The sequence below is a fragment of the Lathyrus oleraceus genome, chromosome 6, assembly GCF_024323335.1.
Source record: "Lathyrus oleraceus cultivar Zhongwan6 chromosome 6, CAAS_Psat_ZW6_1.0, whole genome shotgun sequence".
Lineage (NCBI taxonomy): Eukaryota > Viridiplantae > Streptophyta > Magnoliopsida > Fabales > Fabaceae > Lathyrus > Lathyrus oleraceus.
This window is the reverse complement of record NC_066584.1, coordinates 504,280,401-504,302,063: the sequence shown is the minus strand read 5'-3', so window position 1 is coordinate 504,302,063 and position 21,663 is coordinate 504,280,401. Positions and strand designations below refer to the sequence as shown.

Genomic DNA, 21,663 nt, shown 5'->3' with positions numbered 1-21,663 from the left:
TCTCACAAAGGTTACAAATGTTTAAATCCAAATTTTCATGTTTACATCTCTAAAGATGTAATCTTTAAAGAACTTAGATTTCCATATGATGAGATCATATCAAAAGAGTCCTTTATTCAATATTTTATTCCTACACACTCCTTAGTATATTGGATAACCTCAACTTTACCATTATTTCTTCATACACATCGTACTAACCATATACCTAGTCCCCCACTTACACACATCACCACACCCTTAACATCACATCTTGCAAACTCTAAACCATAAGTCCACAACTTGCACAACTTCCCACAATCTTATCTAGTCCCTTGAATGATATTAAAACCTCGACATCATTACCTCATACACCACAAACACCTCCCTCTCAAAATATTACATCTTCGCTAGTACATTCTATAGCTTCAGTCACCACAAGTCAACAACAACAACAACTAAGTCTTATTCCACTAAGTGGGTCGGCTACATAGATTAACCTTTGTTATAATGTTATATAAAGGACCATACTTTTATCCAAATCATTAATCTCGAGATCTTTCTTAATAACTTCTCTTATAATCTTTTTGGATCTTCCTCTTCCTAGAATTGTTTATCTTCTCTCCCTCTAGTCCACTCTCCTCACTACATAATCTACAGATCTTCTCTCTACATGCTCAAAACACCTAAGTCTATTTTCCATCATTTTCTCTACTTTAGGCGTTACCCCGACATTCTCTCTAATAATTTCATTTCTATTTTTATCATGTCGAGTCTTATCACAAATTCACCGCAACATCCTCGTCTTTGCTACACTTAAATCATTCTCGTGTTATTCCTAACCGCCCAACATTTTATCCAATACAAAATCATAGGTGTATCTGCTAGTCATTAGACAGCCAATGTAAAACTTTGTGAATCTCTTTGATATGGATCCGCCACCAGAAGTCAAGACACTAGATTTGTCCCTTCTACTATAACTATCAATACTACCTCTAAAACATTTCGTACAATTGTCATTACCTCGTCTTATGCATGATGCCCATCCCATGAAAACTAGAGCTAAAAATGGCATCACACAACCTAGACTATATCCCACCCTGCTACTTACATGCATGGAACCTTGTACTATTTCCCAGACACTTAATAATCAGATTTGGCTTGCTAGAATAAAAGTTGAATATGTAACGCTTGAAAATAATGGCACTTGGACTTTAGTTGAGCCTTTGAAATGTAAGAAGCTTATAGGGTTCAAATGGGTAATTAGGGTTAAAGAGAACCTTGATGGTAGTATTAAAAAATACAAAGCTAAGCTTATAGCTAAAAGTTTCCATCAAAAAGTTGGATCGATTATACATAAACATTTTCTCCGGTTGTGAAACCTGTGACAGTTCATACTATTCTCAGCATTGATGTCACCAAAAACTAGCCAATTAAGCAAATTTATATCAATAATGTTTTCTTGAATGGCCATCTTGAGGAAGAATTATATATGCAGTAACCTTCTGACTTTGAAAAGGCCTTAGTATGCCAATTGGACAGGGTTCTTTTTGGCCTTAAATAAGCTCCAAGAGCTTGATGTGAAAGGCTCAAAACTGCTCTTATCTAACATGGTTTTAGTGAGAGTAAATGTGATCCTAGTCTCTTTATGATCAGAACAGCATCCTTAATTATCCTAGTTTGGGTATATGTTGATATTATAATCATATCAAATTCCTTACCACACATTCAACGGCTAATTAACAAACTCAATTCTAATTTTGCACTCAAACAAATTGGTGATTTGGATTATCTTTTTGGGTTGTGAGGTAACTCACTTACCACACGGTTCATTTCTTCTCTCTAAAGTCAAATATTTAGAGACTTACTGGCTAGAGCCCACATGAACAAAGCTAATGGTATAACACTCATATGATTTTCAGCCGTAAGTTATCCAGAAATGGGTCAAACTATGTTGACGATCATAACTTATATCGTTTTACTGTTAGTGCATTGCAGTATGCTATTCTCACAAGGCCGGAGATCTCTTTCTCTGTTAACATTGGAAGGAAGTAAAGCGTATGCTAAGATAATTTAAATATACTTTGCAACATGGTCCCCTTTTTCAACCTGCCTTACTCATTCAATCATTCACTTCCACATTGTTTTGTGATGTTGATTGGGCGTCAAACCCAAATGACAAAAGATCAACCTTAAGAACATGTATTTATCTAGGTTCTTGTATCATGGTGGTCCAGAAAATAGAACTAAGTTGCCCGTTCCAATGCAAAACCATAATACAGGAGCCTTGTCGCTCTATCTACTAAAATTCTATGAGTTCAATCACTTCTCTCTGAACTGCAATTTAAGTTTCACACTCCTCAAATACTATGCGACAAGTTAAGCATAGTTTCAGCATAGTTTCTTTGGCACACAATCCAACTCTCCATTACAGAATAAAATATATGGAGCATCTAGGTCATTCGACCATCTTCAGTATTATAAGTATTGTTTCAAAATCGATGTCGTTTATGATTTTTTTCAAAGATTAAAAAATATAACAATATTGGAAAGTAGATTTCAAAACTAATCTATCAATCTCTCTAATCCAATAAAAAAATATCTAAACTTGACTTTAAAAAATCACTATTTTTACATTGTTGAACTATAACAGCACACAAACACATACCTATTTAAGAAATAATGTTTGACAAGGTATTAAAACGTCAAATTTATATATAATTGACATTTGTACTAAACATATCAACATTGTCCTTTTTTGTTATAAACAAATAAGTTAAATGTAAATATAAAAATTTGTGTGACAACCTAAATTGATTATGATATGAAATCAATAGTAATTCAATCTAGTTTCTATCCGTCAAACGCAACAAAAACACACAAAACAAAACAAAATTATATTACAACGTACAGTCATTTACTTTGTAAAAAATATATTTGATTTTCATACTCTAAAAATTGTGTTTTGCTAAAAATGGGATACAAACTCTTGAAGTGTACAATCCTAACTAACATTTCCATCTTCTCTCGATCACTAGGGTTCACTTCATTAGACTCAATTTCCTAAAACAATTGAACAGGCCCTACAGATCCGGCGTCAATAGAAAAACAAGAACATAAATTTTCTTTTTGATGGAAAATAGGCCATTCTGAAAGAATAAACTGAAATTGTTAATTAAAGCAAAGACATTGGCAACTTTAAGAAAATAATGTTAACAATGCTTTTAGCATAAAGAAAGAATGTATCAATGAATACCCATAAGTTTAAACGCTTATTGTCTCAATCAAAATTCAAACGATGCCCTGCCTAAGGCAACACATAGCTTAATTAGGTCTTCAAATGTTACAAACAATGGAACAAGTGGTCTCATAACACCCCCTCCCCTCTTCTCCCTCTCTATCTAACGGTACAAAACTGTATAATCAACGGCACAAAACCTATAAACTCACTAAAAATATTGGAAAACTGTGACGTGAACTCAAAGGTCAAATCAAACTTCTAGCCTTTAATTAAGGCTTTTCTTAAACTATAAAGACAACAAAGAATCAAGCATTTCCAAAGGTTGAAAGCCATTTCACTGTACATTTCTCATAGGAAACACCATCAAATGAGACCTTGAAGGCTGGTGGAACTGCCTGTAATCACCAAGTTCAACGAATTGTATAAATACTGATAACCCTGACCGATAAAATTGGACCAAGACTAAGCTCCTTTCGATATGAACCATGACTCTGATATTGCTTGACAACACACAAAATGACCAAGGCCAATGCAGATGGAGTGCTCACTCAATCAAATTATACTTGATATTTTGAAAGCTTTTCTTTTATTGGCGGCTCCAAAGCAGACATACACTGGTCCCATGCTCCATTGCGCAGCATCTATAAGCAAAAATATGGAATATCCCTTACCGGTTAGTTTCAGCTATTAATCTTTATATAAATTTCCACCAATGTAATCAGGACTTAACACAAAGAATGAAGCACTATTAAATACCAACTTTATCATACAAAGGGGTTCATTAATTTTTTTGCTTTATTTTCATGATGAATGAATTGCAGCTATAGCCAGTACATATAAGTTCTAAAGATGTGTTTACCGCAAACAAGACTAACCTGTTTATACCCATGCAAGACCTGACAGACTTCATTGTGTAAATCTTCACTCCTTATTTCCTATACATGTCAACAAAAGAATTTATATTACAGAAATCATAAATCACTTGACATTCAAGAAAGTGGTTTATGCTGGCAACATACATGCCAACTTGCAATGGCTTTACACATGTAAACAAGAGAACTGAGAGCTCCAGATGGATTGACTTTGACCTGAAAACAAACAGAAATTGTAAAGCACTGATTGCATGAATGGTTTACATGTATAGAGTTATTTTTGTAAAAAGGAGGAGCCTACCATAGCACATAGACCTCTAAATGCGTCCTCTTTCTCAACGTCATCTCGTATCCTGCCACAAATTATACAAGAAAATTATAGATACACAAACCTGCAAATAAACAGTGGATGTCTAAAACCATGATTAATTTGTAAAGTGGAGATTTTCAGACAAAAGTTTACCCTATGTTATATGTTTCTATGTGTGAGTCCCAAATATATACAAATACAAGACCATAAGCACAACCATTGATCAGTTGCAAAAGTAAAGCAAACAAATTTATGTTTTGAGACAAACAAGCTACTACTCAGGACTTAAATATAAGCAACAAAAAGCATGAATTTAGTCCAAAAGTGGATCAAATACATTTGGTTCTGTGCTTATATTAAAGTCCAAAGAGAGTATCTGTTAAGAGACATTAGATGAGACATAGTAAAAAAATGAGTTTATAAGTGAGAGACATCCACCGCCGTGTAAGTTGGTTTTGAAGAGTTGAATTAGACTCGACCCAGTTTTTAATTTTGTATCAAGGTCAAGATCCATTGGACGGCCCATTATCGGGCCACTTAGGTCACATGTAGCTTGTCCTCTCCAATTCAGCAGGTGGTGACAAAATTAAACACTCTACTTACATCAAGAGTGTGACCTGAGTGGCCTAATAATGGGTGGTCTAACAGATCTTGGGTAGAGTAGTCATTAATTACCATACAAGAGACTAGACTACAGGTTTGGAAAGAGTCAATTCTAAACCTCTGTTGAAAATACTTGGCTCTGAATCCCACATTCAGCTAAACATATGGGGCAAATGATAAACAATCCACAACCTTCTATAATAAATAATTTACTGACAAACTTATCATGCTGCTAATTAATTGCAGAAGTATCTGGGAATTTCAAAATCATTATTGTTTGCAACGAATGAAAACACGAGATGCTTGTTACTTGTAAGCTATGAAGCACGGACACCTCTTGGATTAGGCGCCGTGGTGTCCAACACTTCTATGACACCCGTATGCCACGTGTCGGAAAACACAGACCAGTGTCCTAAAAAATTGTTTTTTTACTGAGACTGGTGTATGAGACATTATACAACATGCGTTGGACAAATCTCAAACACATCTAAAAGGGTTAAAAAGATGTGTCAAAACAATGTTGATCAATGAAAGATTAAAGATATTAAATTTGATTAAAATACTTGTAACTCTTTTAATAATAGATGGATAAATGAAGATCAAATAGTATCATATATGTAAGTAGTTGTGTATGTGTATGTGTCCTATGTTTTTGACATTATCGGTGTCGGAGTGTCCGTGTCGTGTCCCAGTGTCTGTGTCGGCATCCATGCCTCATAGCTTGTAAGGTAGCAAGCCGTGATTAAAGAAAGCATATAAGTGATGCAATAACTTACATTGACAGAGCATTGCACCAAGGTTGCATGAAATGCTCCATATGTGGTGATACAAGGTCTGGACAGACCCATGCAAGTCTCCCCAGTGTTATTGCACTGTTTTCTATAAGTGACTTGTTGAGTCCCTATAAACCACAGTAACAAATTACTGATTAGCAACTGAATATATCCAAAAATTATCAATAGTATGGAGCAGATAAGACTGACCTCTGCATGCTGAAGAATTGGTACCAGGCATGAAATTACACTTAAAACGAACGGAGAAATTTCTTGACGAACCTGAAATTCAAAATTTATATTTACATTGACATGTTTCATATAAAAATGATATTGTCCTAACTAGTTCTTACCTCTGACAGTTTTATCTAAATTATGCAAACCAATCTCTATTATCTTTAAACTACGACATTTGACAATGACATACCTTAACTGCTAATTCTCCAATTGCCCAACATGCATTATTTGCCACTGAAAGAGCCGCTTGTACCTTTGAAATTTCCTGTACATTTATGGCATATCAACAAAAGTATTACTAAATTTAACTGTATAGCTAAGCTTAAACCAGGCACACACATACCAGTTGTTTGGCAGCAACTTCAAGAATCTCAGACAAACGAGGGTGCAAATGAATCACACACACCTGCCAAATCATGCGATTATTAGAATGCTACTGACTAGTGTCTTTCAAAACTCACCCAACTTACTTTCAAACATAAATTAAGAAGGTTTAAGGACCATATGCAGATACCATCAGTGGATATGATGGCTTCAGTAAAAAGTATACAACTACGCATTCAACTTACTCGAGCAAGGTCCCCCAGTAAGGCAAAGGCACTTTGTCGAACATCGGGGGCATCATCCGTACAACAATGCAAAAGTAGGTCTCTCAGAGAACATTGTGAAACCTGAAGAATAGTAATTGATATAACCTCAGGCAAATAGCAATCATACAATCACTGGTTTAATTTTAACTGTTCTCATCAATATGTTAAACAGTATAGAGAAGTTCATGAAATTCAAAATAGCTGTCCAGTTCAAGGATTTATCGAAGCAAAATAAGAAAAATAAATAAATATTTGGACGTAATATAAAGATTCAAGGTAAAATATGCCTTTTATGGATAGATAGGAATATGCAACTGCAAATAGCTGCAATTACTTGGAGAAGTAAAGAAAGCAAAGTTGTAGAGAGAGAGTTCAATAAAGAAAAATATTATAGGAAAATAACATCCGAGAAGAGATGTACTATACAACAAAAATGCATGTTTCATATCTCGAAAATAAAAGATTTGGATGAGTACCAAACTCTCTACTCCACTGCCAAGACCCTCTGCTAGTCCAGAAAGCAGATCAAGAGAGCACACAATGAATTCCTTGTCATACTGAGCCCCAGCAGCAGCAGGATTGGCCTGAAATAAGAAAACGTGTTTAACTCTTTGAAATAAAATATCAAAATCAGTTCTCCACTACTAAAAAATGAGCATGTCTGATATCATAAGAGTAGCAATGGCAGGATGACAAATGAAATCACAGGCAGCACCTAAAAAACTATCAAAATGTTTTCCACAATGAATAAAGTAACCAGAACCTTGGCCAATTGTTGGGTCTGAATTATATTTATGCACCTCCCAAATACAGGTTCAGCAAATTGAGTGAATCCAGTACCCAGTGCCTGATACAAATTTATCGGCAAAATTTCATATCAGGAACAAGGAAATGCATATAATGGTACATAAACAGTCAATCAAGCACTCCAAATAATGTAGATAGCTTCCCCATATTCCATGCATATACAACATAAGAACAGAAATATAATTTAACTTCCAATTGCTAGCATATAAGCCCATTAATATTCAAATGAAATATATAAGGGTAATGCTAACTTGTGCCCCAAGGGCACATGTTAAAAAACCCACAAATAGAAAATTCATATTGGAAAAAACAATAAAAGCATTAATTATGAAGTTGTATTAAATTTAAGACACAATTTCCAGTAACTTTTTACTATATTTATCCCTTAACTTGTGCCCCAAGGGCACAAGTTAGCATTATCCAATATATAAAATTAAACTTCCAATAGTAAAGAATTCAGTGTCAACTGTCAAGTTTAACAGAAACAGTAATTTTTAGAGTACCTAGAACCTCATTAAAAGAGCAGGTCGACATACTTTTTTGCTTGGTAATATTAGTAGCACTGCCTAATCAGTAACAATGTGGCCATAAATTCTCAAGTAATTTTAAAATAGAGATTTCATAAATGCTGAATGCTAGTAATCAAGAGTGAAAAGAATGTGTTATTAGCGGTCCTCTTTAAGATTATAAAATCAAACAAAGTTTAATAAAAATTGCAGATAGCCAGCTCAACAATTTTATAATCTTCAATTCATTGAGAATGTGATAGCTGGATATATATTCATCTTACGACCTAGATGTAGCAAGCCTGTCAGCATACTTGAGAGTCTCACATTAGATAATGATACGACATGACATGAATAATGACTATATGTGAGGGGCGACTCTCAGCCCATGAGCAAGCTTTTAGGGTTAAGTTGGACATACTCATTAATATTGAAACATGAGCTAGCTTTCAAATTCTATGACGTACTCATTGATATTGAAACATGAGCTAGCTTTCAAATTCTATGACATACTCATTAATATTGAAACATGCATATAATAAATGTTTTGGGAGTTAATACAGTACAGTAGGATAAAACAAAAAACAATTTTAATAAATCATACACTAGAAAAACTGGCATACATACATGTGCTATAGAAGTGAAGCATTCTAGGAGTGGAAAGAGATCTTTGTCTGAATTTGAAAGTTGTTGCCACTTTTCAATTAATGGTGGCATGAGAATGTCAAGATAAACAGGCTGCAGAGGAAATCGAGAATATTTGACATTAAACCATCAAAAATAACTTTGGATAAAGGAGAAAATTTAGGGCTGGGGAAGAATGTTTGATTAGCCTACCTGATTCAGCTCTCCCCCAACAGCTTCAGCTAGAGTTCCAACAGCATCATATACAATTCTGAGGTTTCGCCTCTAAAGTTTAGAACAAAAAAACTACAATTAAAGATTTCTAAGCATACATATGATGATAAGGACAAAATAGAGCAACAATAAAGAGTGCTCTTTCAAATATGATTCATTTCACATGAAACATAAACAGGTTGTGTTAAGGTTAGGAAATCACCTGATACTTCCCAAATGCAGCCATTAGGTGTTTTAATATGATTTCCAAGCGTGGTACCAGCTCTTCTGCAGCCTCCTATCATAAGTAAATTAAATTTGAAAATTGATAATATTCAAAAGTAATTTAGAAACTGAACTAATTCTTCAAGGGTGGATCAACAGAAATTGTAGTCAGAACCTCTTCAAGTGTTGCAAAGGCTGAACAAGCAGCCTCCTGTACACGCTTATTTTCATCCAAAATTCTTCGGAGAAGACCCAAAAGAACATGATCAAATTGTTCAAAACCCTTGGGATGCCCGATACCCTAACAAATGTTAAGTCAAGATTCAAACAAGAAGACCTCTAAATGAGATTTATACACCAAATAGCACTATTTCCAACTACAAATCAATCAGCTGGGATATCATCATATGCATCATAAATAATAAATAACATGTGCTTTTGATTTTGTCCTTTTTCATATAATCTAGACAAACTACAATATCTCAACTGATCACGGTCGATTGAGATTGATCTAAGATTTAGCATAACATCTAAGAACTCTTATGTAGAAAAGGATTTTGATCATTGAATTATTTAACTATAGCTAATACTCATGTTGATTGTGCACGTCATATTTTATTAGGGTGAAATATGAAGCAAGCCTTCAATCCAATGAAGCACTTTTGTGAATGGTTCACTAACTAAAGTTTTTCAATGAAATTAGATTAACTTCAATTTCCACAGATGTCCACGGATCATGATCTATGTGCATTTATAAAATATATAAGCTCAAATCAGAATATTAAATGTGTGATCAAAAGTAGTTCAGCATGTAATAGGAATAATTGGTTGTAAATACATCACGAACAACAAATAAACTGTATTAGTATATGTTGTCAATCCCAGATAGAGGGGCGGAGCAGACGACACCAAAACTGGGATACCGAAAAATATATTTTTTACTAAAACAAAATATAATTTTACTATAATATTTAGTATGATTTAATTATATTATTGTTTATTTTTACTATTCAGTAAGACTTGGCTGCCTTGCAGTATTTTTTGTTTTATATTATTGTTATGCTATTCACTTGGCTGCCTCACAATTTTGTTGTCATTTGTACTGTTCAGTTAATTAATACTTAGGGTCCATGATTCACCTCAACCTCTTATTGGTCCAAATAAAAGGAACAAGTCTACTAGGTCAATTAAAAGATAACCCTAAACTTATATGTAACAATAACCACAACCCTAAAATTTATTAGTAGTGGCCGCAACACTTCTTTTTCCTCCTCACTCATCCTCTACTGTGATTTTTCTTCTTCTACTACTATGATTTTTGAGTTCAACTTCTAAAACAGTGAGAAAATACAGGGAATGAGATTTCTTTGAAAATTAGAGAAGATGCCCTTTATGCTGCCGCAGTGCAGCAATCTGCGCAAACTGTTATACTGTCTACTGCTCCGAACGGGGCTACCCACTGCAACACCATGCTCCACCACGATAGTGGCACTGTGTTCCGCTATTGACAACATATTATTGGGAATATAATGTAAATGTAAATGTAATTAGGTAGGTAATGTATCATTAACTTGCTATTGGGGATTTTAATTAATTAAGAATTTATTCATCTTTTAGACTGGAGTTTGTTAGTAATAGGATATAGCTTTAGCCATATCTTTAGGGCTTTGAAGATGATCAAAATCTTAAAAAGTGTATAGAAAGTGCATTAAGTTATAAAAACTTGAAAACATCAGCTTCAACAAATGATTGATGTCCAACTGCAAGGGAGGGAACAAAAATAAATGCATACCTGAATAATAAATTTGCTAAACCGAGATACTGTCCAGCATGAAATACTCCGTATCAGAGGAAACTTATCATCAAGAAGAGGGATAAGAAATGCCACAATCTATAAAACCAGAATAATGAATGGCTTAGATTTCCAATTTCATTAGTATGAAATAAGGGTTGCACAAAAGAATTTATGTCCACAATATTTTGGATTAATGTGTGAGCACGAGGATTGGATGAAATAGATGACACAACCCTATTATTAAAAAAAGAATGATGGTGACTGAGTGAATATAACTAAATGCTGTGTCATTGTCAAGGAAACATTTTACTTCTTATCGCAAGGATTTGAAATATATCGTCCAAAAATGTGTGACAGTGATTGAATAATTGAATGTGACCGTAAATAAATAAATTATTATTATAAAAGAAAACAACCATAGCGCAAAGCATTTTATTTGGCAAGAATTATCCTAAAAGTGATCATATCTTTTAGAACAGGAGCATCTCTACTGAAAGGGACAGAATTATCTACAAAGACTAGCAAGGCCTAGACAAGTTGTTTGAGGGAAATGAGACAGAAACATGAAGTATAGGCCTATACTGATATATTGAAATAGAACATGTATAAGAGAATACCTCTGACAGATGAGGATAAAGACCATTTATGCACCCCTCGCCTATGGCACCAAGTGCCAAGACGGCAGCTTCCCTTTCTTTCCAACCATTGTCTCCAACGGTTGACAACTTGGCCTGATCACATTCTTAGAAATTTTAGTATATATAACAGGAGTAACAGCGTATGGAGAGACTAGTTTCATACAAATGTATCAAAAAGTAACTCGTTAAAAGCCCAGATCAATATGGTATTCACAATGAGAGTAGACAACAGCAAAAACTTTTGTAGCCATTCATGTCTTCTATGCATACACCTATGTTTCACACATTATTTCCATGTGTACAGTCTGTCTAACTTTGAATTGATAGAGCACCAGTTCAACAACCACATTCTAACAAGAAAGGGCTGTAAATCACCTCAACAATAGGCATCAGAGTAGGAAGGATCTCATCTCCAAACACGTTCGAGAGAATATCTAGAGCAGCTGCACTACATTTCCGTAAATTCCATGTGTTGACAACATCATCATCCTGTAAATATGGAAAATAAAATTCAAGTCCAGATCAGCAAAGCAACTTTTTCTTGTCATTTCATTTTATGAAGGCATAGCAAACTATAATAAATAGAGACAAAATGATTCATCAAATGACTATAATAAGCAATCAACAGAGCAGATACAACATACATCATCATCGTCTACATCATCTGATCCATGAAATCTGGATACATGAAATCGAGGTTTAAGATCCTGCGGGAAAAACAATTAAAATTAGAAACATGTTGAATTAAAGAAATCCAGTAACTCGGCCAAAATCAATCAGACCTGATCTCGATCCGGTTGTGACCCCTCTTCCTGAAAGAAAAAAAATGAGGCCATGTAATCAAGAACGGCAAGAGTAAACGTAAAGGCATCTACAAGCACAAATCAACCAAAAGCAAACCTCAGCTTCAATAAGTGATTCATCATCATCTGCATAAGCCATGTTGGACAACAATATCTGCAAAGATGCAACACATAAATTCAAATTTTAAACCTCAGTGTAAAACAACTATAAAATAATATATATATATATATATATATATATATATATATATATATATATATATATATATTGTTGAAGATTAGCAAAGAATCTGTTCTGTTGTACAGATTCTGTTTTGTATATATCATAAGAGCTCATAGAATTTTATGTAAATTAATTAGTTGTCTGTTTTGTCTTTATAACATTTAATCTTAGTATTTATAGGAATAATTATCCCCCTAATTTCTAGGCTAAATTAGTTCTTCCCTCTGAACCATCCCTAACTTAGGGCCGTCAAACCATGGACGACTCAAAAATTAACAAATCACTCAAGGTGGAGACTGGAAGTCAAGGTAAATTCTAACTCGTCTCCAATCAGCCAAGAACAAATAGAGGCAATTCAAAAACTACTTCAGCAGACTATGCACTATGCTATCTGCAGAAAAAGTTGGTATTATTAATGTGGCCCAAAAAAGTAATTATCTATATGCTCTAAACCCTAGAAAGAAGAAACAAAGTCATGGATCTTTGACTCAGGAGCTTCAGATCACATGACTGGTGTTTTACATTGTTTAGTAGTTATTCTCCTTGTCCCTATAACTATATTGTTCGGATAGCTGATGGGACACATGCTAAGATCATGGGTAAGGGATCAATTATTATTTCTCAAAATATTACTCTTGACTCAGTTCTTTATGTACCAAAACTCGATTGTAACTGGTTGTCCATTAGTAAGATTACCCGAGATTTGAAATGTGTTACTAAATTCTTCCCTAACTCGTGTGAATTTCAGATTTTGGAGTCGGGGAAGACAATTGGCAATGCTGAAGAGTGTGTGGGACTCTACCTCCTACAAGTTGGAAAAACATAAGAAAAACCCAAGGAGCACTCTTATGTGGCAGCAACTGTTCCCAATAGTAAAAAAATTGTAATGTTGTGGCACTATAGATTAGGTCACCCAAATTTCAGGTACTTGGAAAAGATTTTTCCCTCATTATTTGATAAAAACCAGAAGCATTTTCAGTGTAAAATTTGCCAATTGTCTAAACATACCCGCAACCATTACCCACTCCAACCCTACAAACCATCTAAACCTTTTTCATTAATTCATAGTGATGTATGGGGACCATCTCGAGTTCACAACATTACTGGCTCGAGATTGTTTGTCACCTTTATCGACGACCACACACGCGTCACTTGGGTGTTTCTAATGAAGGAAAAATCAGAAGTAGGGAGAATATTTGAGAATTTTCATAACATAGTGCAAACACAATTTCAAAGCAAGATTCGGGTATTCAGAACCGACAAGGGTCGTGAGTACTATAATCTTTCTTTAAACTCCTATCTCCAAAAGGTTGGACACCCCTCAACAAAATAGAGTTGTGGAAAGAAAGAATAGACACCTCTTAGAAATAACTAGATCAATAATGCTAACCAGTAATGTTCCAAAACAGTTTTGGGGAGAAGCTATACTTTCGGCAACACATCTTATAAAACCCTTATTTCCACACTTCAAACCTTCTTCTCAACCAGTAAGATGTTTTTTTCCGTTCCACTAAAATTATTTGGATGTTCAGCTTTTGTCCACAATCTCAATCCTCACTGTAGTAAACTAGACCCGAAATCCATCAAATGCATCTTTCTTGACTACTCTCCTCACCAAAAAAGGATATAGATGTTACTCTCTCCAAACAAAAAAATTATACCATACTATGGATATCACTTTCTTTGAAAATCAGCCCTATTACACCAAAGTTGGCATTCAGGGGGAGCAACCACACATATATCCAACTTATAGTTCAGAATATCAACTTTTGGCACTTGAGGAAACCGAACCTGCACAAAATTTTACCAGACCAGACCTCCAATACTCAACCTTTAGCAACTGAACCTGCACAAACAGTACCAGACCAGACCTCAAATACTCAACCTGGACCTGCACAAATGTTACCAAACCAAACCATTGATACTCAACCAGAAGCTGCACAAATGTTACCAAACCAAACCATTGATACTCAACTAGCCGAACCAGTACCCGACCAAGTTGAAAGGACCACCGAAACTGAATCGGAGATGATTAATATTTCAACTACATCTCAACAGAACCAAGGACGAAAAGCACAAGAGGGTATTTGGAAGAGGGAGACTTATGAAAGGAGAAGGAAGGAAGGAAGTAGAGTCAAGCACGACTCCGATGCAAAACCATGAGTCTAACCAGGCTCTTGAAAATGAAGTTCCCACAGGTAATATGATCCCTAACCCTAAACATGTCAGTGTAAATATTACAAATAATGATATTCCTAGTGCAATAAGAAAAGGGGTGAGAACTTGCACTCATCACCCTATTGAGAGATTTGTCTCCTATGAAAAATTGTTAACAAGTTACAGGTCCTTTGTAGCAGCTGTTGACAACATTGAAATTCCAAGAAATATTCAGGAAGCATTGCAAAAACCTGAATGGGCAGCAGCTGTAGCAAAAGAAGTTCAGGTGGGAATAAAAAATGGCACATGGGAAATCACATCTATACCAGAAGGGAAGAAAGCAGTGGGATGCAAGTGGATATTCTCAATTAAATACAATGTTGATGGAAGTATAAATAGGTACAAAGCCCAGTTAGTTGCAAAAGGATTTACACAGTCATATGGGGTGGATTATGAAGAGACATTCGCTCCCGTAGCTAAACTCAATTATGTCCGGACCGTATTATCTTTGGCCGCAAATCTAGATTGGCCACTACACCAACTAGACATAAAGAATGCTTTTCTTAATGGGGAGTTAGAAGAAGAGGTATATATGCAAATACCTTCAGGACTTGAATCACCTAACACCTCAAATATGGTTTGCAAGCTCCATAAATCCTATATGGCCTCAAACAATCACCGAGGGCATGGTTTGACAGATTGAGAAAAGTTGACAAGCAAAATGGTTTTGTTCAATGCCAAACAGACCATACTATGTTTTTCAAGCACTCGGTGGATGGTAAGATAGCTCTATTTATTGTCTATGCTGATTGGACAGGGTGTTTATCTGACAGAAAATTCTTGTATGGGGTAACACAGTAATTTGGAGAAGCAAGAAGCAACCTGTGGTGGCTAGGAGTAGTGCAGAAGTTGAATTCAAAGCTATGACACAAGGTATTTGTGAAGGAATTTGGCTAAAGTGGATGCTTGAAGATATTAGAATTCCCACCAACTACACAATGAAAATATTACATGACAACAAGCTTGCTATAAGCATTGCGAAATATCAAGTCCAGCATGATAGAACAAAGCACGTGGAAATTGATAGACATTTCATAAAGGAGAAAAGTGATCAGAAAATTATATGTATTGATCATGTTCCATCACGCCAGCAGACAGCAGACATTCTTACCAAAGTCCTTCCGAGGAACATATATGAGAATATCATATCCAATCTGGATATGATAGATATCTACCATCCAGATTGAGGGGGAGTGTTGAAGATCAGCATAGAATTTGTTCTGTTGTACAGATTATGTTTTGTATATATCATAACAGCTCATAGAACTTTATGTAAATTAACTAGTTGTTTGTTTTGTCTTTATCACATTTAATCTTAGCATTTATAGGAATAGTTATTCCCCTAATTTCTAGACTAAATTAGCTCTTCCCTCTCAACCTATGTACTATATATACATCTTATGTATTATCAACCAAAACATGAAATATATATATATATATATATATATATAGAGAGAGAGAGAGAGAGAGAGAGAGAATTAGGTTTACCGGAATAAGACGGGGCAAGAATTCTCTCAAGTTTTCTGGTGGCATTTGAGCATCACAATATGCAGACCTGCAATAGCAATTATCAAAAAGAAAAAGATATAGAAGCTTGCAGGGTTTAAGATACAGCATCACCACATTATAGAAACATCACTCTAACTTTCATTAGTTTGCTGATTTCAGAAACAGGGAATTGATGATTCATATGACATTCTTGCAAACAAATCATTCCGAAACAAAAGAAACTTGTAAAACCAGACACCCTCGTGAGATATACTTCCCATATTGGAAAAGAATATAACCATCCAATCCAACCGAACTCTTTCCCTTCCCCTTTTCCCCTAAAACAAACATTTATAATTAAGTTTATTCCTTTCCTTGTGAATCATGACAATATATAGAAGCTATACTATGAACAACATCCACTAATTGTAAGTTAAGAAAATACAATTCCAACCAAATAGTACCAAAATTCACAGGATTCAAGGGCCACTTCTTCATCTGTGTCCTTGTTGACTTGTAACATATATTCGATCACATTCTTTAGATGTGGCTGCAGTATGGTTAACAATTGATCAGAAAAGAGGGAGCTCATAGAAAAGGATTAATATTAAATAAAGCAAATGACCACCAGACTTGGTGCTTGCAAGAATGTAAAACATAGTAACATGTTCAGATTTTACTGCTTCCAAATGAAATGCAAAATAATTTTCCAGCTTCCTTGCTTTCAACTTATTCAAACCAGTAAACACAAATATGAAGTGTAATGTGGTGGAATGAATAAAATGCAACAACCAGCTCAATATACAATACTACAAATAACATTATTCAATTAACTTTAAACACTGAAATGAACTAGAATAAGAAGCCCACACCTGCAAGACAGATGGATGGACTTCAATCAGCTGAACGAATGCTGCACAGACCTGGTTGTCAATGGAAATTAGAAAGGTTTCAGTTGATTCCAACATGGATAAGAAATACTAATAGCTGATATGAAAAAATAGAAGTGAGTCAATTTCCTTAAATGAATGGCGAAACCTATCAAAATTTGGTTTCGTCAAACATCAATAGGATCTGGTCTTCACTCTCCTCAGTTGTAAAAATAATGCAAACATAAAATATAGAATATGCAGCAAGTAGATGGCAGAGACAGAAGACCAACGACTTCAACTACTAGCCATCCAAACCAAGAAAAATAATCTGGACTTGGAAAGAAAGCACCAAGTAATTCAGAAATTTCCAATATCGGAGAATATTGAGTTACACCAAATACACAATAAGGCACTGAGAACTCACCAACTTCCGCACTTCTGATGTAGGGTCATTTGCAAGAATAAACAGACCTTGAAGATATTGATCCATGGATACACATAAGGCCTAAATAGAATGAGTTAGACTACTTTTATCAAAGCCCAAACTTCAATTTTATATTTAATAACCAGAATACTGAGATGATAAAGTCCGGAGATACTTACAGAAGGCATCAACATAATGTATTGATTGACAGAACCCAACGATAGCTTTCTTAATGAAGCATGAGGTGATTGGAAAAACTAAAACAAAAAAAATAGAAAGAAAAGAACAGTTGGAAGATATAGTCACACAAACAAAAATATGAAAAATGAAAATAAAATATTGATATTACCCGAAACAATCTAGGAAGAAATATATTGATGGGACGCTCTGCTAACCCTGGTACATCAGCGTCAAGAATTTGGGGAACATCTTCACAAATCTGCATGTGCAGTAAAATATCAAGTGTTTGAAGGTGTTTATGGAAACAAATACTACGGAACCTGAAGTATCAGTTGATGATGCTGGAAATAGGGTATTTCCAACCACATAAAAAACTAGTGCACACAACCTCCCTATCCATTTCACTTGTATATGTTATATTAAACTTAACCAAATTAGGTATCAAATAACAAAAACTTCAATGGCAGGAAAGTTTCAACAAAGCATAAGATCTTCCATTCTGAATCTGCCAAGCCTTCATCTCATTTCAGTTATTTGGAATCAAGGGAAGAAGGAAGGGAGTCGATCACCAATAGGAGAACTACAAATAACTATATCAGTCTCATCATTTTTTGCTTAAAAATAGACTTGGGTCTCTATAGTTTCATTAAAGTTCACTTTCGATCAAGGGAAGAAAGAAGGGAGATGATCAATAATTGGGGAACTAGAAGGGAACTATATGTCCCCTTTCTTGATTTTTTGGCTTAACATATACATTTGGTCTTTTTTAGTTTGATTGAAGTTCCCTTTCAAATTTCGATCCCCTTGGTTTTAATTACAACAGCGTCCTCCTTGAAGTTTTTGTAACCAATATAACAATTTAAGTCCTCTATCCGATTGACATCATAGCACAGCTTTTATAAGAGATATTCTATATAACTTTCAAGTCAGCAGAACTATTAAAAAACAGTATCGCATCAAATTCTAAGCCATACAATACAACCATAAGATTGACAGAAAGGGAGCTATGCACAACAATAGTTGCTTTTAAGTAGTAACTTAGTTACATTACATCCCAAGTTGGGTGGGCAATAGTGTAGGTTGTTTCCTGTGGTTAAGGTGTTAAGTAAATGGGACCGGTTGCTTTTCAGCTTCAGCCTCATAAACAAGCCAGAATTCATCCCGTGTTTCATGTGCCATGGCTAAAGAAAGCACTAGGAAAACATCTTGTGTAGCAAATCCATCTACCAGAGTGCAGATTGAGGCAGAAGTGGTGCCCAAAAGGCTATTGGAAAAGGGAATATTTGCCAAAGGGACAGTCCAACTCAACCAAGTAAAAATGAAGTGGAAGAATAAGCCTACAGACGAAGCCACATCTAGGATCTCCAATTTAGCTCAACTTTGAGGACAAGGTTGAAGTCCCCGGGAGAAATATTGTTAGGAATGGAGAGCGCCCATCATTGAAAGTTTATTCTAGAAGGAAGATAAATTAATTAGCCCAAAGGGGGCAGTAGAGGGAATCTGGATACGGTTAAGTGAGTCTGTCAGTTATGACTTTTGGGGAGAGCGCCCATCATTAATTACCCTAATGCATTGATTCCTTTATAATTTATTTCCAATTCTTTCTTTTTTCTCTTTCTACTTCTGAAAACCTAATAGAAGTTCACATGATGTATCCAGACACTTCCATGCATCCATAGACACACCAAATATTTGGAAATTGTTATATCATCTATCTTACTTTTATTGATGTGTGTCCATTTAACATTGACAGTAAATCAGTAAATGTGTACTGGCACCATCCTATGACCATTCAGTATATGTTGGGCAGCACATATAACATTGCTTTATTAAATAACCCCCTCCTCTATCTTTAGCAGTTCTGAGTAGCACTATATAATGGATGTACTCTATTTTTTCTGTTGCCACAAATACTTTAGCTAGATCTATACTAATAATTTAAACATACTAATACTGATTTTAAAACAGAGAGCACACCTTGGATAATGCATCCATTGCACCTTCCATGTGATTCAGATCATTGCTGTCCAAGCAATTTACAAGGGCTTGCAATAATTCAGGCCACTGTGAAATTCCTCCAGTTTGAGCAACAACGCTGATAATAGTTCCTGTCGTAGATCTTATGTGTTTATCTGCTGCACCAAGACAAGGCAGCAACTCTGATTTCACATAGTGCTGGTGTTCAGGCTGCATTAACTTATATACATTTCTCAGGTTATTCTTCAGATATAATCCTGCAGCCTGCCGAACCTCCACAGATATTCCCTGTTAAAAATAAAAAATTGCCAAAGCAGCGTAGTTAGCAATGAACATCAAGGATTCCATGAATCCGTCAAACCATAAATGGCACATATTGCAACACATAGGCTGGCATAAACTGGCATTTAAGAGTAATGGCCAGACCGTGTTTTACGTCTCCATGAGCAGAAAAGTATCAAAATATGTTAGTATCATCAATTGCGGATTGCAAAAAATAACAGTTTGTTTAAATTTCGCTTCGCTGCAGCACTATAGCTGTTATTTATTTGACAACAATTTGTACTAAATACCTTATCATGAAACATTAGCAATTGGTTCAAATTAGTTTACACTATATCTCCACTATTTGACAACACTGATCGTGACAACTTGTAGGCAAAGCATCCAGATTAAACTACATCAATTCAATGATTTCAAAACATCTGAGAAATGTTTACCTTTAGATATGAAATCAAATAACCAGTAAGAGAAAATGTGAGGGGAAAAAGTCACAAGCTGTTAAGCTGGTTAGTGCAAATTGAAGAACTAACTAACCCTGTAGCACCGGCCCCTCTGGGAAAAAGAGTGTATGTGTTAAAACTGACACTTGTGATTAGTTTAATCTATTCATTTTTCAAATTATGACATATGTCGACCTGTCAGTGTCGGTGTCATGTTTCCGGTGTCCGCGCTTCATAGCTAACTAACACACAAGACAAAATGACAGAATATAACACAGTGAATGAAACCGTTTCAATAACGCAACCTTATTCAAGCAACAATTAAGTCATCACTTTCATCACTGAACTAGATTATATTCAGTTCAGTGAAGAACAACAATCAAACAAAACACAAATACCTAACTACATAGCTAAATCTACCGATTCAAGTAGAACAACGCAAAATCAAGGAAACAAAAAACAAAATGAAAATCAAAGGAGGTGCCAGTAACGAGTATGGAATGAATTACCTGAGCACGAGAAAAGATGAACGCAAGGTAATTGTTGAAGTCTGGGAGGTTAGAGTATTGTTGAATTTGGCTCCAAATCTGAGACTTATCTGCGGAAGAAGAATGAGAAATTTGTTGCTCCAATAAGGTGCAGATCTCCTTGAACCCTTGCTCCTGTGGCTGCCATGGTGGTGTCGCCGCCATCGCTACCGGAATCAGCAAACTACGAATTGAGTGGGTTTTTGGTTTTTAGAGAGAGAAAGAGGTTTTAGAGAGAGAAATCCCTTTCGAGTCTTGAAAGAGAGAAATAAGTAAATATATGAAAATGAAAAAAAAAGCGTAACGCAACGCAAGATAGAAAAATACAAATAACTTTTTGATTCTGCCAGCAAATATAAACACAACCCTCACACTCTAGTACTATAGTACAGACTATTACACTCTCACTCGCCACAACACTTTTCACGCTTTGGGTTGGGTCTATGTTTAGGTTAACCCTTCTTTTTGCTTCGTTGGCTTCATTCTCATGATTCATACTATAGCCTATAGTACTATTTACACTATTTAAATTAATAGGATAATGTTAACTTATATGCTCATATATTATATTGCTAAAAGAATTCAATCAAAATTAATTTTTTTAAAATCTAAAAGTTGTTTTTTTAATTCAAATTGTTATTTTTAAGTTACTTTAATAACAACCTCTTTAAATTGGGATTTATAACTTTTTTATTGCTTAAATTTTATGTAATTATCGAAATAATTGATTAAATTGTTCATAAGCTTCTTATAACTTATTTTTATTTATTTTTTTTCAAATTAAATTATAGAATATATTATAAATTATACAAAAATATTA

General features: G+C 34.9%; 1 protein-coding gene across 1 annotated transcript; it reads right to left on the bottom strand.

Annotated features, from left to right (window-relative positions):
* Positions 1-3,183: 3,183 nt before the first annotated feature.
* Positions 3,184-21,334, bottom strand: LOC127098059 (transportin-1). Its single transcript, XM_051036559.1, has 29 exons — positions 20,826-21,334; positions 19,595-19,882; positions 17,787-17,876; positions 17,617-17,694; positions 17,438-17,518; positions 17,014-17,064; positions 16,606-16,691; positions 16,142-16,208; positions 12,311-12,367; positions 12,193-12,222; positions 12,055-12,117; positions 11,786-11,899; positions 11,390-11,503; positions 10,770-10,868; positions 9,153-9,278; positions 8,976-9,050; positions 8,753-8,824; positions 8,543-8,653; positions 7,366-7,449; positions 7,079-7,186; positions 6,582-6,683; positions 6,356-6,418; positions 6,203-6,277; positions 5,986-6,057; positions 5,779-5,903; positions 4,391-4,442; positions 4,237-4,305; positions 4,093-4,152; positions 3,184-3,858 (listed from the first exon to the last, which is right to left on the bottom strand). The coding sequence occupies exons 1-29, from the start codon at positions 21,006-21,008 to the stop codon at positions 3,775-3,777; spliced, it is 2,679 nt and encodes an 892-aa protein (XP_050892516.1). The 5' UTR covers positions 21,009-21,334; the 3' UTR covers positions 3,184-3,774.
* Positions 21,335-21,663: the final 329 nt, after the last annotated feature.

Bases quoted from the DNA above. Each gene is read 5' to 3' on its own strand.
- LOC127098059 (XM_051036559.1), bottom strand. From the start codon at position 21,008: ATGGCGGCGACACCACCATGGCAGCCACAGGAGCAAGGGTTCAAGGAG. The intron at 16,209-16,605 runs GTACTATTTGGT...TTGCTATTGCAG, and splicing joins CTTGAATCCTGTGAATTTTG to GTCTGCATATTGTGATGCTC. The intron at 7,187-7,365 runs GTTCTGGTTACT...TTCTTATTTCAG, and splicing joins AGACCCAACAATTGGCCAAG to GCCAATCCTGCTGCTGCTGG.